The sequence below is a fragment of the Dama dama genome, chromosome 11 (genome assembly GCF_033118175.1).
Source record: "Dama dama isolate Ldn47 chromosome 11, ASM3311817v1, whole genome shotgun sequence".
Taxonomy (NCBI): Eukaryota; Metazoa; Chordata; class Mammalia; order Artiodactyla; family Cervidae; genus Dama; species Dama dama.
The window spans coordinates 54,341,342-54,353,967 of record NC_083691.1 but is presented as its reverse complement, the minus strand read 5'-3'; the positions used below and the strand labels follow the sequence as shown (position 1 = coordinate 54,353,967).

Here is a 12,626-nt window from a genome sequence, read left to right as displayed (position 1 = left end):
TCTTTAAATATAAAGACAGAAAGATTAAAAATAAAAAGAGAAAGTCATATTGTGCAAATTCTAAAAGGAAGCTATACTATATATATATATATAAATTAATATATAACTATATTAATTTCAGACAATTCAGACTTTAGAACAAGAAATCTTATAAAAAAATAAATGAAGCCTCTCAGAAAACTAGGAAACTTTGTTATCTTAATATAGGGCATCTATAAAAATATTTGACTAACATCATACTCAAAAAGAGATTGAATGTTTCCCCTTTAAGATCAGGCACAGGACAAGTATGTTTTCTCTCATCACTCCTATTCAATATTGTATAGAAAATCCTGCCCAATGCAAGAAGGCAAGAAAAAGAAAGAAAAGACACACAGATTATAAATGAAAAAATAAAATTGTCTCTATTCACAGCTGAAGTAATTTTCTATGTTGATAATTCTGAATAATGTACAAAAGCTCCTAAAATTAAAAAGCGAATTTAGTGAGATTACAGGATATAAGATCAATATACAAAGGTCAACAGTATTCCTACCTACCAGAAATGAACAATTAGAATTTGAAATTAAAAGCAGTATCATTTAAGATAACATAAAAGAATAGTTTTAAATGTAACAAAGTATGTGTATAATCTGTGTGCTGAAAATTACAAAACATTAATGAAAAGAAATATAAGAAGACCTAACTAAATGAAGGGGTAGGCTGGTGGGAGATTAGAAAATTCTATCTTGTGAAGATGTCAGTTCTCCTCAAAATGATCTATTGATTTAACACAGTCTCCCCCCAAATCCAAGCAATTTGTTGTACATATTGATAAGCTAATCGTAACATGTATATGGAAAGGTAAAGGAATTAGAATTGACAAAATTGTGAAAAGAAGAACAATGAAGAACTTACACTATCTGATTTCAAGATTTTCCAGCTATGGTTATCAACACAGTGTGGTACTGGTGAAAAAACAGACTTACAGAGCAACAAAATGGAATAAAGTATTCAGCAATAGACTGAAAAATATATTTAGCTGATTTTTCACAAAGATGCAAAGACAATCAATGGAGAAAGAATACTCTTTTCAAATAATGGTGCTGGGTCAACTGAATATCTACATGCAAAATGTAAATAACTCAAAATAAATCATATACCTTAATTTTAAAAAAGCAAAACTATAAAACTTCCAGAAGGAAATATAAGAGAAAATTTGCGTGATCTTTAGGTTGGGCAAAAAGTTGTCAGATACTAACTAAAAAAGTAATATGTAAAATAAAAAATATAATAGGACTTCATTCAAATTTAAGCCTGTTGTTCTATGAAAGTCACTATTTAGTGACTAAAGACAAGTCACTGACTGGGAAAAATATTTTCAAGTTACATATTTGAAAAATGATTTATATCAGACTGTATAAAAAAGTCTTAAAATTCACTAATAACAAAACAAACAAGCCAATTAAAAATTGGGCTAATATCCAGACAGACATTTCAGCAAAGAAGGTGGATGAATGGCAAATAGACATGGGCAAAGATGCTCAACATCACTAATCATTAGAAAAGTGTAAATCACCATTATGAGATATTACTACACATTATTAGAATAGTTAAAACTAAAAACAAAGCAAACCAAATTTTAAAAGAACTCCTTATTGATAACAAGTGCTAGTGAGGATGAGAAACAACTAGAATTCTCATACTATTCAGTTGCATGATTTGCCCAGCTAAAGAGAAGGATGCAGTTTGTGCCTCTGCAGTAACTGAATTTGTCTGTTGCTTCTTCTCTCTGCAAAGGTAATTTAAACAGGGAAGAATTCCTGGCTTTGGTACTCAAGTAGTAACCAATTGACCTGGAGTTTCTGAAATAATTTCATCCAAGCTTACCTTTTCTTTCATTTTTTCCACCTTACTTTTTAGCTGGGGCACGACACTGTTGGGTGGCAAGCCTTTTTCCAGTTGAGTCACAAATTTGGCATATTTAGAAACTTGACCATTTAGAAATTCTGGATCCAAGGAGTCAAATTTGGACTATGAAAATTAGGGGGAAAGGAGTTAAGACATATGATAAAAGGCAAATTTGAAATAGTAAAAATTTCTTTACTCAGATTTTCTGGTAGCTATGTTGTCAAATCAAATCAACTTTATGCTTTTTTAAATGGCTCTACTTATGAAGATTTCTAGTAGTAGACCAGGCATTGTTTATCACTTTCATGTTGTTTTCTCACATGCCTTCAAATGCAGTATTGCAATCCCTGTAATTTATTACTGAGGGCCAATCATTGTAAAGTTACAAATAGCTAATTTTTATTCTTGTGATCTAGAAACTTCTTACCCAGTAGTCTCCTATTATATTTGATTAGGTACCCCTTTAATGTAACTTATTTAAACATGCACTTCAATGTATGCATATATCTATATTTATCAGTTACATAAACATGTAAGTGTATATATATCATGTTGGACGGTCATATAGATTGAAGGCAATAGAAAATTTATAAAAATGGAAAGATATTTCATGCTCATGGATTGGAAGAATATTGTTAAGATGTTTATACCACCTAAAACAATCTACAGATTCAATATGATCCTTATCAAAATTCCAGTGGCACTTTTTTCCCACACAAATACAACAAACAATCCTAAAATTTGTGTGGAATCACAAAAGACCCTGAATAGCCAAAATAATTTTGAGAGAGAATAACAAAGATAGAGGTATCAACCCCTTTATTTCAGACTATGCTCCAAAGTTACAGTCATCAAAACAGTATGGTACTGGCACAAAAACAGACACATAGATTAATGGAACAAAAATAATCCCACACATATATGGTCAATTAATTTACAACAAAAGAGTAAAGAATATATAATGCAGAAAGGACAGTCTCCTCAATAAATGGTGTTGGGAAAATTGGACAGCCACAGGCAAAAAGAAAGTAATGAAATTGCATCACACACAAAAATAACTCAAAATGGACTAAAGATCTGAATATAAGACCTGAACCTTTAAAACTCCTAAAAGAAAACGTAGATATTAAGCTCTTTGAGAAGGGCAACGATATTTTGGATTTGACACGGAAAGCAAAGGCAAAAAAGTAAAATGACAAATGAGAATATAACTAAAAAGCTTCTGCACAGCAAAGGAAACCATCAACAAAAGAAAAAGTCAGTCTATTTAGTGGGAGAAAATGTTTGCAAATTATAAATCTGATAAGGGGCTGATATCCAGAACTCATATAATTCAATAGCAGAAAAACAAATAACCTGATTAAAAGTGGGCAGAGGATCTGAATAAACATTTCTCCAAAAAAGATGTAACAGATATCCAACAGGTACATGAAAAGATACTCAACATCACTAACCATTGGGAAATTAAAATGAAAACCACAATGAAATATCACCTCATACCTGTTAGAATGGCTAGTAACAGAAAGACAAAAAATAAGCAGTGGAGAAAAGATATGGAGAAAAATGAATACTTTGCACTGCTGGTAGAAATGTAAATTGGCACAACCACTATGAAAAACAGTATTAAGATTCCTCAAATAATTAAAAATAGAACTACCACATGACTCAGCAATTCCATTTCTGGACTTTTATCATAAGAAAGCAAAAACACTGATGTGAAAAGACATATTCATGGTATGTAAGACCAGAAACTATAAAACTCCTAGAGGAGAACATAGGCAAAACACTCTCCGACATGAATCACAGCAAGATCCTCTATGACCCACCTCCCAGAATATTGGAAATAAAAGCAAAAATAAACACATGGGACCTAATGAAACTTAAAAGCTTTTGCACTACAAAGGAAACTATAAGTAAGGTGAAAAGACAGCCCTCAGATTGGGAGAAAATAATAGCAAATGAAGAAACAGACAAAGGATTAATCTCAAAAATATACAAGCAACTCCTGCAGCTCAATTCCAGAAAAATAAAAGACCCAATCAAAAAATGGGCCAAAGAACTAAACAGACATTTCTCCAAAGAAGACATACAGATGGCTAACAAACACATGAAAAGATGCTCAACATCACTCATTATCAGAGAAATGCAAATCAAAACCACAATGAGGTACCATTACATGCCAGTCAGGATGGCTGCTATCCAAAAGTCTACAAGCAATAAATGCTGGAGAGGGTGTGGAGAAAAGGGAACCCTCTTACACTGTTGGTGGGAATGCAAACTAGTACAGCCACTATGGAAAACAGTGTGGAGATTCCTTAAAAAACTGGAAATAGAACTGCCATATGACCCAGCAATCCCACTTCTGGGCATACACACTGAGGAAACCAGAGCTGAAAGAGACACGTGCACCCCAATGTTCATCGCAGCACTGTTTATAATAGCCAGGACATGGAAGCAACTTAGATGCCCATCAGCAGATGAATGGATAAGGAAGCTGTGGTACATATACACCATGGAATATTACTCAGCCATTAAAAAGAATTCATTTGAACCAGTCCTAATGAGATGGATGAAGCTGGAGCCCATTATACAGAGTGAAGTAAGCCAGAAAGATAAAGAACATTACAGCATACTGACACATGTATATGGAATTTAGAAAGGTGATAACGATAACCCTATATGCAGAACAGAAAAAGAGACACAGAAATACAGAACAGACTTTTAAACTTTGTGGGAGAATGTGAGGGTGGGATATTTCAAAAGAACAGCATGTATACTATCTATGGTGAAACAGATCACCAGCCCAGGTGGGATGCATGAGACAAGTGCTCCGGCCTGGTGCACTGGGAAGACCCAGAGGAATCGGGTGGAGAGGGAGGTGGGAGGGGGGATCGGGATTGGGAATACATGTAAATCCATGGCTGATTCATATCAATGTATGACAAAACCCACTGGAAAAAAAAATAATAATAATAAAAAAAAAAAAAAGAAAAGACATATTCATAGCAGCATTATTTACAATTGCCAAGAAACAGAGACAACCTAAGTGTGTTCACCAATGGATGAATGGATGAAGAAAATGTGTATATGTATACAATGGACTATTATTCCACCATAAAAAGAATGAAACTTTGCCATTTTGGCAACATGGATGGACCATGAGGGCTTTATGTAAAGTGAAATAAGTCAGACCAAGAAAAATACCATATAATCTCACTTAGATGTAGAATCTAGCACAAAACAAAGCAACAGTCTAAAGTAAAACAACCAAAACAGAATAGATTGGTGGTTTCCAGAGAAAAGGGGTGGGTGGATGTAATGGGTGAAGGAGGTCAAAAGGTACAAACTTCTAATTATAAAATAAATAAATCATGGGAATGTAAAGTACAGAATAGTGACTAGTTAATAATACTGTGTTGCTTATTTGAAAGCTTCTAAAAGAATAGATCTTGAAAGTTCTCATAAGAAAAAAAAATTATAATTGTGAATGGTAACAAATGTTAACTAGACTTACTGTGGTGATCATTTTATAATACACACCAATATAGGATTGTCATATTATACACCTGGAATCAATACAGTGTGTCAAATATGCCTCAACTAAAAATTTATAAACATTCGTTTTTTTTCTAGATACAATGTCTACTTTTTGTGCACTTCCTGTGGTAAATTTGTCCCACTTCAGAAGCCACTACTCTAATCTATGTGGGAATCAGAGCACTTTCTAAGCTTCTTCTTTACTACTCAGGAGCATTTTCTACTTCTGAGATAACTGATAAATGAGTTATACAACAGCACCTAAAATTCTCTGTTATAAGAGCATATATATGTTTGTTTGTTTCCTGCTTTCTTCACCAAAAGGTAAATTCTGTGAGAGTTTAGACTCTGTCCCTTTTATTGTCCACTGGTATCCACTGTATCCAGAACATTATCTAGGAATCATCCTTGTGTCACTGTAGTTTAACCTGGATGTGTGACTTCTAATTATGGGTACTAGCACAGGGAAGCTGAACCAGCAAGTGTAAAGCAATATTTGTGAAGTTGATGGTATTTCTAGTATGTGCATATCACACTGAAAAGAAACAGATGGTCATATATTCTGTCTCCTAGAGGGTTAATCCTTGTTAATGTTTGAATACAAGAGTAGACCCTAAGAACCAAGCCCTATGATACTTGCCCCCCTAATTTACTATGATTAGAATTTACTAGTGAACTCTCAAAGAAAGATCCTAGATCTCATTACCATGATTCTATTTTATCACAGGGGGGAAAAATGGCTTCCTTTAAAAAGAAAAAAGACAATGAAAACAGAACCTCAGCCAACAGAAATCTAATGTTGTAGATCATAAATAAAATTCTACAATCCTTCGAAACATCCCACCCTCGCCTTCTCCCACAGGGTCCAAAAGTCTGTTCTGTACATCTGTGTCTCTTTTTTTGTTTTGCATATAGGGTTATCATTACCATCTTTCTAAATTCCATATATATGTGTTAGTATGCTGTAATGTTCTTTATCTTTCTGGCTTACTTCACTCTGTATAATGGGCTCCAGTTTCATCCATCTCACTACCCAGAGGGATTGGGTAGAGAGGGAGGTGGGAGGGGGGATCGGGATGGGGAATACATGTAAATCCATGGCTAATTCATGTCAATGTATGACAAAAACCACTACAATATTGTAAAGTAATTAGCCTCCAACTAATAAAAATAAATGAAAAAAAAATTCTACAATCCTTAATAACACTTGGCTGTATGTATCAGGACAACACTGTATTCAGAAACCACAAAGTTAAATGCCATATAGTAAGGTCCTTTGATCCCTCCTTCATTTAGTGTTCTTAAACAGAAAACCTGAGAAGCCTGCCTTACAATAAAGCATTCTTTGTGGTACTTAAAGATTTGTGTAGTAGAAAGACCTCTGTGCATTTCACTGGAAAGCTGATAAATTCCCACAAAATTATAATATTATAATTATAATTATAATATTGTATATTTTACTGAAATACACCAGATTATTTAAAAACTATAATCCATACTACCATGATTTTAAAGTTAAATAATATAAGAATGATTTAAAAATTAAGAGTTTTTCTTTTTTTTACCTTTAACCATTCTTGCTGGAGTTGATCCCATTCAGATAAAGAATCCCAGAGCAATTGTTTAAGCTTCAATTCAGCACTAACTTCTTCCAAAGCATCAAACTTGGACACTTCGACCTTTAAAAATATAATAAGCAAAATGTGCAATTTAATTTTCAGATATAGAGATCTCATGTTATGTTCCTATTAGTAATTTTTGTTTTTTCATTTGTTTCTATCTAAGAGAAACAAATGAAAAAAACAAGTGACAAAACCCCACATACATTCAAATTTCTATTTGAGGGACAAAATAAAACTATATATCCTTAGAACTTAGAAATTCTCGAAAGACACAAACATTACAGTGTTTTAAGGGCATTTTCTCTTAAGTTGGATCATACTTGACTGGTTTTTCACATAGATAGATGAATCCCCAGAGGCATCTATATCCTTTCAGTTCAGTTGAGTTCAGTCGCTCAGTCATGTCTGACTCTTTGTGACCCCATCAACTGCAGCACGCCTGGCCTCCCTGTCCATCACCAACTCCCGCAGTTTACTCAAACCCATGTCCATTGAGTCGGTGATACCATCCAACCATCGCATCCTTTGTCGTCTCCTTTTCCTCCCACCTTCAATCTTTCCCAGCATCAGGGTCTTTTCAAATGAGTCAGCTCGTCGCATCAGGTGGCCAAAGTATTGGAGTTTCAGCTTCAACATCAGTCCTTCCAGTGACTATTCAGGACTGATCTCCTTTAGGATGGACTGTTTGGATCTCCTTGCAGTCCAAGGGACTCTCAAGAGTCTTCTCCAACACCACAGTTCAAAAGCATCAATTCTTTGGTGCTCAGTTTTCTTTATAGTCCAACTCTCACATCCATACATAACCACTGGAAAAACCGTAGCTTTGACTAGATGAACCTTTGTTGGCAAAGTAATGTCTCTTCTTTTTCATATGCTGTCTAGGTTGGTCATAACTTTTCTTCCAAGGAGCAAGTGTCTTTTAATTTCATGGCTGCAGTCACCATCTGCAGTGATTTTGGAGCCCCAAAAATAAAGTTTGTCACTGCTTCCACTGTTTCTCCATTTATTTGCCATAAAGTGATGGGACCGGATGCCATAATCTTAGTTTTCTGAATGTTGAGTTTTAAGTCAACTTTTTCATTCTCTTCTTTCACTTTCATCAAGAGGCTTTTAGTACTTCTTCAACTTTCTGCAATAAGGGTGGCATCATCTGCATGTCTGAGGTTATTGATATTTCTCCCGGCAATCTTGATTCCAGCTTGTGCTTCCTCCAGCCCAGTGTTTCTCATGATGTACTCTGCATATAAGTTAAATAAGCAGGGTGACAATATACAGCCTTGACATACTCCTTTTCCTATTTGGAACCAGTCTGCTGTTCCATGCCCAGTTCTAACTGTTGCTTCCTGATCTGCATACAGGTTTCTCAAGAGGCAGGTCAGGTGGTCTGGTATTCCCATCTCTTTCAGAATTTTCCACAGTTTGTTGTGATCCACACAGTCAAAGGCTTTGGTGTAGTCAATAAAGCAGAGGTAGATGTTTTTCTGGAGCTCTCTTGCTTTTTCGACGATCCAACGGATATTGGATCCTATATCCTTTAGGGCTGATATGTAGATGGTGGAAGAAGGATGATAGAAGATGGAGAGAATGCTTGTGTGGTAGTTGGTGGAGGGGATGGGGAGATTTAAGGTGGAGAGAACATTCTGGTTTCTCACCTATTTCTAACCTAATGGACTGTGTATGAACCCTATAGACAGAAAGGTTCCAAGAAAATCTAAAGAAGCCGTTTTCATGGCTTAGAGGTTAGTTGCACAGAAACTATGAACCTTGAGATAAGCCAGGATTTCAAACATTCCACAGAACAGCAGTAAAATACACACTCTTATCAAGTGCAGTCAGAACATTCCCCAGGATAAATCATATGACAGGGCACAAAAGAAGTCTTAACAAGTTTAAAAACATTGAAATCATACTAAGTACTTCTTTTAGCCACAGTGGTATGAAACTAGAAATCAACAACAGTAGGAAAGCTGGAAAATTTACAAATGTGTGAAGACTAAACAACACAGCCCTGAACAACCAGTGGGTTAAAAAGGAAATCAAAGGGAAATAAAAAAAATATTGAAACAAATGAAAATGGAAACAGCACACTATAACCTATGAGTTGTTGCAAAAGCAGTTCTGAGAGGCAAGTTTTTAGTGATAAATGGATATATTAAGAAAATAGAAAGATCTCAAATAACATATCTTTACACATCAAGGAGCTAGAAAAAAGAGAACAAGCTAAGTCCAACATTTTCAGAAGAAAGGAAGTAAGTTCAGAGTGGAAATAAATAAAATAGGGATCAGAAAAATAATAGAAATGATCAATGAAACTAAAAGCATTTTTTTTTTAAAAGATAAATCTTTAGCTAGAAGAAGAAAAAAAGAGAGGTGATTCAAATAAACAAAATCAGAAATGAAAAAGGATACATTACAACTTACACCACAGAAATACAACTGTAGCCCACCAGTCTCCTCTGTCCATGGGGTTCCCCAGGTAAGAATACTGGAGTTGGTTACCATTTCCTTCTCCAGGGGATCTTCCTGAGCCAGGGATCGAACCCATGTCTCCTGCGTGGCAGGAGGATTCTTTACCACTGGGACACATAGGAAGCCATGATCATAAGATATTACTATGAAAAACTAACTGTATACCAAAAAACTGGATAACTTAGAAGCAGTGCATAAATTCCTAGAAACGCATAACCTATTAAGACTGAATCAGGAAGGAACAGAAAATCTGAGCAGAAAAATAAGAAGGAGATCAAATCAGAAATCAAAAACCTCTCAGCACAGAAAAGCCCAGGACCAGATGACTTCACTGGTAAAATCTACCAAACATCTATGGTGGGGGTGGGGGGAAGAATTAATGCCAATCTTTCTCAAACCTTTCCAGAACATTAAAGAGGTGGGAACACTTTCCAACTCATTTTACAAGGCCAGCATTACCCTGACAATAGGTATCTAACCTTGTCTTCATTAAGAATTAGAAATGATTTCCTATACCTCTTAGGCCTTCACTCCTATTCCCCCCTAATAACCAAGAGCTGGAGAGGAAGGTTGGATATGAGGTCATCCTATGCTGTGCTGTGCTTAGTCACTCAGTCATGTCCGACTCTTTGTGACCCCATGGACTATAGTCCCCCAGGGATTCTCTAGGCAAAAATACTGGAGTGGGTTGCCATGCCCTCCTCCAGGGGATCTTCCCAACCCAGGATTGAACCCAGGTCTCCCACAGTACAAGCAGTTTCTTTACCATCTGAGCCCCCAGGGAAACCTGAGGTCATCCTAAAGAATCATAAAATGTAGATATGGAGCCTGGAATGAGGAGACACACTTCTATTTCAGGCTCTGGTTCTAGCTACACTATTCTTCCTGACCCAAAGGAGGGCCTACCTGCTATAGCTTTTTATCAGGTAATGTTTCATCCATAGTTCCCTTCCTACCGCACACTTTCCTGTCTAATAGGTCACTTAATTCAACCTGGGAACAACTCTGAACCATAATTCTCTCATGCACAAACCTCCTGCCTCAAGTATTATGTCGGTTGCACTTTCTAGGGCCCAGGTTATTATTCTGCAGGTTGCTCCAGCAAACCTCAGGTCTGGAGTGGAGACCTGGAGGGCTCAGGTCTCAGAGCCCTCAGACCACTTTCTGGTCATCCATCTGGGGCTCTGGAAGGAATGGATGCATCTCCATGTGACGTCCAGGCACTTCTCTGAAATTTGGTGGAGACTATTAACACTCCCTCATTGCTCGTGGCCTCTGTTTTTGGTCCCAGGAATTTCTCCTATTTGCTTTTCTCTTTGTTCTCTATAATACCTATTCTGATACTTTAGCTCCAACACTTCGACTGCCTGATACGAAGAACCTACTCATTGGAAAAAACCCTGATGCTGGGAAAGATTGAAGACAAAAGAAGGGGGTGACAAAGGATGATATAGTTAGATCGCACCACCGACTCAATGGACATGAATCTGCGCAGGAGACAGTGGAGGACAGAGGAGCCTGGCATGCTGCAGTCCATGGTGTCACAAAGAGCTGGATATGACCTAGTGACCGAGCAACAATAATATCTGTTCAGAGCACTTATAACTCTCACTCATTTCTTTTCATTTGGGGGGGGGGGCGCATATCATTTAGCTTTTTAATTTTTTGGAATCCATCTTTTTGCTGGCTTAGTCAAATTCTCTTCTTTCATCAAGCTGGCACGTCAAAACCAGAGTAAATGAGACAACATTGATGGTATCAATAATATACACATGAATGAATGTAAAAGAAGCTTGAATATTAAGAAAGAATCAAGGGGTTTCAATTGATTACATTTAAAAATCCACATGCATTTTAACATAGAAACTACAGTTCCTGGTCGGGGTATTTGTCTATAATTCACAATTACTTTTTAATAAAGAAAGATATTTTGTCTCTCATGTGTCCTGATCTTTAAACACTTCAAAGGCAGAGAATATACCATATTTTGTATTTCAGATGATTCCAGTACAGTGACTAGCACATAGGTGTCTAAACATTGAGCACTATTGAAAATGAGTGTGCATCAATGTCACTTCTGTGCATACACAAAGATATATTTTATAGTTCTATATTTTAGGAACAGATGTGTAGCACTGTCATTACCTTAAAATTCTTCTGATAGGATTTATATTGAAAAGCTCGTTTTTGAAGATCATCCAGAACTAACAGCAGCTCATTCAACATGACCTTTATTTTCTCTTGGTCAGCATTAATGTCCAAAATCTGTGGATCCTGTAAAATTAAGATAGCTTTTGATTAGTCATTCCTACTTTTTGAAGTACACCATCAAATTACATGAATAAACACTTTCAAAACATATTTTTGCTAATTCCCTCTAATTTTTAGAAAATATATGAAAATGGTTGCTTTTCTTGAATTTTAAAACAATGCAGATACATTGTAAAAAGTACAGAAATGTATAAGTAAGTACAATGGGGATAATATTGTTTTTAAAGAGTACATAATGCATTTTCCTTTATCTTCTTTCCTATATTACATTTTTCTTTCAACTAATGAGACGTCAGTTAAGGAAAGGTGAATACAATATGGAAAAGAATGAAGGGAATATAAGGAAAATTATCATTTTACAGTAAAGGAATGATTATAATTTACAACAAAGGTAGAATTTTATTTGATTGAAGTTCAAAAATAGGCAAAAGCAATTTATGGCTTTAGAATTCAGGGTAGTGGTTGCTTTTGGAAAGGAAGGAAAGGTTAGTGACTAGACGGCACCCTAAGGATACCAAGAACAACAGCTCTTGACTTGAGCAGTAGACATATGGATGTGTTCACTCTCTGAGAACTCACTGAGCTGTTCAGTTATTACAGTTATGTACAGCTTTCTCTTGCAAAATACAAAAATACTTAAGTACAAAAGTAAAAGCAACGCCAAGTCTTTTAGACTAAAAGTTGACATATAGTGAGTACACAAGAAATGTTAGCTACTTTTAGCCATGTCAACACATATAAATGCATGCTGTAATCTTCAATATCGGTATTGTATTCCTTTGAGTGGAAGTACGTCAATACATTTTATTATTCTGTTGAAGGACACTGAGTTTTTCC

The 12,626-nt window shown here is 35.7% G+C and overlaps 1 protein-coding gene across 1 annotated transcript in view; it reads right to left on the bottom strand.

Moving 5' to 3' along the window:
* DNAH6 (dynein axonemal heavy chain 6) overlaps positions 1-12,626 on the bottom strand; it is a 270,144-nt gene that overhangs the window by 190,868 nt on the left and 66,650 nt on the right. Inside the window, exons 15-17 of the mRNA XM_061155236.1 lie at positions 11,664-11,792; positions 6,993-7,106; positions 1,870-2,013 (exon numbers count right to left, since the gene is read on the bottom strand). Of these exons, the coding sequence (XP_061011219.1) occupies positions 1,870-2,013; positions 6,993-7,106; positions 11,664-11,792 (387 nt within the window). The remainder of the gene's footprint in view (positions 1-1,869; positions 2,014-6,992; positions 7,107-11,663; positions 11,793-12,626) is intronic.